This window comes from Rhinolophus sinicus, linkage group LG06 (assembly GCF_036562045.2).
Source record: "Rhinolophus sinicus isolate RSC01 linkage group LG06, ASM3656204v1, whole genome shotgun sequence".
Taxonomy (NCBI): domain Eukaryota; kingdom Metazoa; phylum Chordata; class Mammalia; order Chiroptera; family Rhinolophidae; genus Rhinolophus; species Rhinolophus sinicus.
In genome coordinates, this window is record NC_133756.1 from 34,747,571 (window position 1) to 34,753,570 (window position 6,000).

Consider the following 6,000-nt stretch of genomic DNA (forward strand, 5'->3'; position numbering starts at 1 on the left):
GGCCAAGTTATTGAAAAATGTCAACTAGGTAGGAAAGGTTTTGAGTCTAGATATAGGTTGCAGGCAGGGACTTGAAAATGTTACAAAGCCACACATCACACTATTATCTCAAGGAAATATTTCTCAATGTTAACAGGGAAAGTGAAAGTTCCAAAAGAAGGCTAGACAGGCTGTCGTGAACAATTTTTAGATGAAAACATTATTAGAGACTGTTAGGACAAGCATGATTTTGTTGCAATAAACCAATAGCTTAGTTTTTAAAAAGTCAAATATGAAATGTCAATTATAAAAAGTTTTACAAAAATTTTTGAGGTTGCATAGTACTCCTACAAACCACATTACACTTTAGTAAAGAGAAAAAAAGACACGGTTTAGTCAGATATGAAATTTTACAAAATAAAAACGAGAATCAAATACAGAAAGATGTGGGCTAACATTAACCAAGTAGTTCTTTTCAGGAGTCTTACCAGAAATCCAACACTGCAGGATTACAAGTATTGCATTATTAATGTATGCTAAAATATAATATCCCAACAAGCTTAAAACCTAATGTATTGGGAAGCAAACCTTTATACACTCTACATAACTATAATTGGATTTAATTTCTTAAAATCCTGAAACTTCTAAATAAACCATAGTAGCAGAAACAGAAACACACATGAATAAACCACAATCAAGACCACCAATAGCTCTCATTTAAGCAATAACAGCACAATAGTATGGGTTGTATCACTGAAAGGCAGTAGATAAGTCCATGTGAAAATTGAGAAAAATGGTTATATATATATTTGTGTTTTATACACACACACACACACACACACACTACTCTCAGCATTAAAAAAAGGCTGCTCACATAGTGAGCTTTCGAAAGAAAGAACAATCTTTCCTAAAGAAATAATTGGTAATTTGTTGATACGTATTTGTAGCTTAAGTTTGAAATATTCTCTTTTATGGGTATGTTTAAAACAATGCAATAATTTTTTATTCATCCAGTGCTGATCTTCATACTCTTAACAGGTTTAGAACAAGTGGGAACAGTGACCTGCTTTTTCAACCATTATATCCCCCAGACATGACTAATTTGAAGCTGAGCAAATTGCACATAATGGGCCAGGGATTCGAGTTCATGATTTTTAGTCTGCGGCACTCTTGTTTCAGGGCACAGGGCTTTCTCCCCCTCCTTCCTTCACCTCTGCAACTGCCTCTCCATGAACTAAATTCACCAAACATGAAATCAAAGGAAATTTATTGTTTTTTTTTAAATTTTCTCAGGCTTATTTTTAAGGAAGATAAAGATTAAGCTGTATCTTGAAATATTTTCCTTTTACTTTGGGGGTTCTTACATTTTTTAATGAATTCTATATACTGAAGAAGCTAGCCACTTAAGAAATCTTCTCAATACATAAGAAAACAATCAGATGAAAAATTTTATAATGGCTCAAAGTTTTTCCAAAAACCATGGCATAGTTCAGTGAAACTTTAAATACCCCAAATTCTACCATACAGGATATTGCTTTCCAGATCTTTTTTGCAAAATCCCATTAAAGGTTTAGCAGTATACAGACACTGGAATAAGAAAAACAAATAAAACGAGTACACACACCACCACTTGGTTCTAAGGCCACTGGGGCAGGGGAGAATTTCAGCTGGCTAACCAAAACCCAATCCCTCCCATTGGCTTATTTTAATCTAACATTTAAATTTTCCCCATCAATTCTGGAAGGCTGCAATGAAACAGCACTCTACGTATCATATACAATTCTCTAAATATTGAAAATTTCATACAATTTTATAACTAAAATGAACCTTAAACTCAGTCTACCAATGAGGAGACTGAAGCCTGTTGGTTAACTGATTTGCCTGGTCAGTTTGGGGTGCATGGTTTGTCATTATTGTTTGGGGGTGGTTGTTTGATTTTGTTTTATGTATATGTGTGTAGTACTTACACTCTTATAATGAGGAGCTCTGCCATTCAGATCCTCCCCTTCCTAGGTTGCCATGTTTCCTTTCATCAGGGATGGCGGTAATCAAAAAGGAACATATATTATGACCAATTGAAAGCAAAAATTTCATTTTCTCCCTTGGCCTCTGCAAATGTATTAGAAAGACACTTCCCACCCAGGACACAGAACTTCTAACGTATTCATGGAAGTAAGCAGTGAAGGCATCCTCTTTTCACTGGGGAGAGTGGAGGAGGAGATTTCTGAACTTTATTTCAACTTTCCAGCCTACAAACTAGTCCTTCATCTACTGATACCACTTGCCCACTTTGTTGAAGATCTATTTTTTGCTCAATTTCATCTGCTTTCCAATTTAGGGAAGTTCGGTGGAAAAACACCACTTACTTTTTGTTTGTATTCATTTCCATATGTGGATCGTATAGCATACCCACATTTTTGGACATCTTTAACAGCAAAAAAAAAAAAAATCTCTAAATTGACTAGATAAAGGCTAAGTCACTGTACAAAGTGTTTAACATGGACTGGATCTGATTTTTTCAGTCTTCTAGCCAGAAGTAGGGATACAGTTGTGATAACTGAGGAAGGAGGGCAGCTAAGCAATAAATTTACACAAAATTTTTCCCCAATAAGTGTTATACATAGACATTTTCTTTTTCAAGAAAAGTTGGAAATAAAACATTTATTGAAGGGAATCTAATTACAGTCAGCACTTATCACTAATTTTCTGAGACTGTTACCAAGTATGGTTACCCACCAAGTTCTTTGGGAAAAACAACCCTTGGCAACACTCCAGACAAACCCCTCTCTCAACACACAACTGTTCTGATCCTAGATCCACTTCACTGTCCAGCAGCCACTCACCAGTGACCTTGGACCATCTCCCTAGTACTAAGGTTATAGAAATTATACTAATTCCTGAAGTGCCCTTAGAAACCTACAACACTGGATGATGGGCACTTCAAAGTTAGGAAATTAGCTTCAGGAAAAGAAAAAGAAACACACACCAGCACCAGGGAACTATGTGTAATGGTTCCCTGCCTGTGCAAAAACCTCAAAGAGGATGAAGGTCAGACAGGGATAATAGGCCAATTTAATTCTGAAAGCACAAGGTGCAAGAAATTTTAATTATGGTCTGCCACTGAAATCACACAAGATCCAATGGCATCTAACTGCAACTGCTCATCAAGGGAGACAAGAGGTGTAATTGTAACCGCTGCATAATCACTGTGAGGGCACCGGGAAGGCTGCTTTCAGCTCCCAGAGAGAATGTATTAAGAGCCTCAAAAAAACCCAATACAGGGAAACAGGGAGATTGCACGTAGCCAGACAGGAGCTTATAACTAGAAATCTCAACCGAAGAGTGAGTGAGAGAGAGAGAGTGTGTGTGTGTGTGTGTGTGTGTGTGTGTGTGTGTGTTGTGGGTAGGGATGGGGGTTCTGGGAATAAAACGATTAAGCTTTTTGGCCCAAACTGAGAATATGAACTTGGGAAACTCTGAATCCCTTTCTGCTTTGTGGATACATACAAAAAGGCGTGATCTTCTCCAGAAATTTCTCTCCCCAGTGAAGCTTCGCCCATTCTCTTTTGCTTAAACAATTAGTCTGGATGTTACAGTGATTTACAGAAACAGACTCCCTTTAATTTGTTCCCATCAAATCCAAGTCTGGAGACAAAACGTCCCGCATAGGACTCGAGGTGTCCGAGCTCTCATCTCTACGATAACTGGGACGCCCGTGCCGGGCGGACACTCGCAGAGGCAAACACGGAGAAAGCTCCTCCGTGGACTCCCCACTCCGCAAAGTTTTACAAATCCGAAAAGGAAGCAAAACCTCCCATCTGCGCGGGTTGCAAAGTTGGCGCTGAAGTTTGTGCCGGGATGTCCTAAATCTCGAGGGGAAGGGGACGCGCGTGTGTGGAAAGGCGGGAGGATAGATGAAGATGGAGACACAGCGAGAAAAGGGGAGTTTCCGAGTGGAAGATCCAAGACAATCTTCTTCACCCGGAAGGCTGTTTGGCTCCGAGAGGTCCCAGCGGCGTACGCCAGGGGAAGTCCTCCCGGGGAGGGCACCATCGCCGGGGGCCCAGAGAGCTGTCACCTGCGCGGGGCTGAGGCGGGAGCAGGGGAGCTATTTCCAAGATACCAAGGGTGGAGCAGAGGCTCCACATTCACTTGCTCTCGGGGCTCTAAGAAGTGGGGGAGGGGAGATTAGAGAGAGGGCAGGAGGCCAAAAGCAACACCTTTCGGATATACTGTTCCCTCCGACCTCCCCAACTTCCCGCAGCGCCAGACAAGGACTTTCTCCCACTGCACCCCACCCCATCCCGCCTCCTGGCCTTCGGCTGGGACCTGTAGACAGCCACCGCAGGGGGTGTCGTAGGCGTGCGGCGAGGAAGCGGAGGGCGCTAAGGCTGGGACCCAAAATACGAACTCTTACCCCCTGGCTGAGACAACCAAAAGCGTTTACACATGCAACAAACCGCCCTGTAACAGGGCTCCGGGTTTGCGCTGGGCGCAGTTCCCCGATTCTTCTGTTGTTCCTAATAAAAAGTCCATTAGGTTGCTCTCCGGAGCTGATTGGGAGGGAACCGAAAGGAAACCGGGGGGAACGCGGGAAAAAGCGGGGGGTGAGCAGCAATCAACTTTGTAATCCAGCGCTTCCTCGCGCGATCCGTCGCCATGCTTAAGACTCCCACCCCCGCCACCCCCCTCCTTCCTTTCAAGTGGATACTGAAACTAGGCCAAAACTTTTCCCCCTCCTTTTCTCTTAGCCACTAGACTGGATTGTGCCCCATGGAGCTCTGCTTTCTTAAGCACAATAGCCGGACTAATTAGATCATAGAAGCAAGGCAGCGATACTGTAACAAGTAGCCGGAGAGGCAAAGAGGGAAGGGGCCCGAAAAGAGAGAAAGGGGGAAAAGTTTGCAGCTCTTGCACTTACCAATCAAGCCTCCCACCAGAAAGGCGATGATTTGGAACACGAGCAGAATCCCACCAACAATGCACAGCTTCTTGGTGCTCATGTTTTCTATAATTGCCCCAGCCATTTTTGCGCCCCCCTTTTTCTTTTCTCTTGGAAATAAATGTTTTAGGGTGTGCTTTTTGCTCCCGCTCTTCTCACGCTACCTCCTCCCTCGCCTCCTTTCTGGGCGCCGCAAAACTTCAGGGTTGCGGGAGTGCGGCGGGGATGGGACCGGGACCGAAGGCGCCCGCACGGATTCCCCCGGCACAGCCGGCTCGGGTTCCCCCAATGCCCGGAGCTGTGATTGTGGCCGCTCCGCCGCCTGTGGACGCTTAAAGGAGCAGGAAAGCGGATCACATGACGCCGCCTCCCTCCCTTTCTTCCTCCCTCCCTCTCGCGCTTCCTCCCTCTCTCCCTCCCTCCCTCTCTCTCTTCCTCTCCCCCTTGCCCGCCAGTGCGGGGCTCCGAGCTCCGGCGGGCGCTGGCGCTTCTGGGTCGGGCAGGCAGCCTGTCCCGCAAGGGGCTGGTGGTGTTTAGGGGTTGATGTTGCTGTTAAGTGGATGCCCCCTATCCCGCCTCTCACGCGTTTCCTTTTCTGGTGCGAGATTTAAATCACCGGTGGACAGCATTGCAGACCTTTAACTTAAAAGCGTTGACTTGAGGAAATGGTCCACACCCCTCAACTGCTAGAACTCTCCTTAGAGAAAGAGAATTTTTAAAGGGACCCAAAGGTGTTTAAGTCAAAGACCAGAGATGCAGAATAAAGTCTTAGTTCGGCTTTCCTCTACCTTATCCCAGCCTGGGTTATTGGGGGAAGCGAAATTCCCCCACTGCACCCCTTCAGGAACCCCGCGCTCCAACCAAATCAGACTCCAGTTCATTACCACATTATCCTCCACTCCATGTATTTCCAGAGCCTTGACCCTGGCTTTTACCTTTAAAAAATGCACACACACACACACACACACACACACACACAGACTTTTTACTCCATCAGAGTTTTAAACCTCATTTAAAAACCAACTCATCTGAAAAATACTGCTAATTTTCCAAACCACCTCCATGTAATATCTCTGGGA

The 6,000-nt window shown here is 44.3% G+C and overlaps 1 protein-coding gene across 1 annotated transcript in view; it reads right to left on the reverse strand.

The window, feature by feature from the left end:
• Nucleotides 1-5,229, reverse strand: part of WLS (Wnt ligand secretion mediator) — a 98,756-nt gene extending 93,527 nt beyond the window's left edge. The window contains exon 1 of the mRNA XM_019732367.2: nucleotides 4,901-5,229. Coding sequence (XP_019587926.1) covers nucleotides 4,901-5,006 — 106 coding nt within the window. The 5' untranslated portion in view covers nucleotides 5,007-5,229. The remainder of the gene's footprint in view (nucleotides 1-4,900) is intronic.
• Between the last annotated feature and the right edge of the window lie 771 nt (nucleotides 5,230-6,000).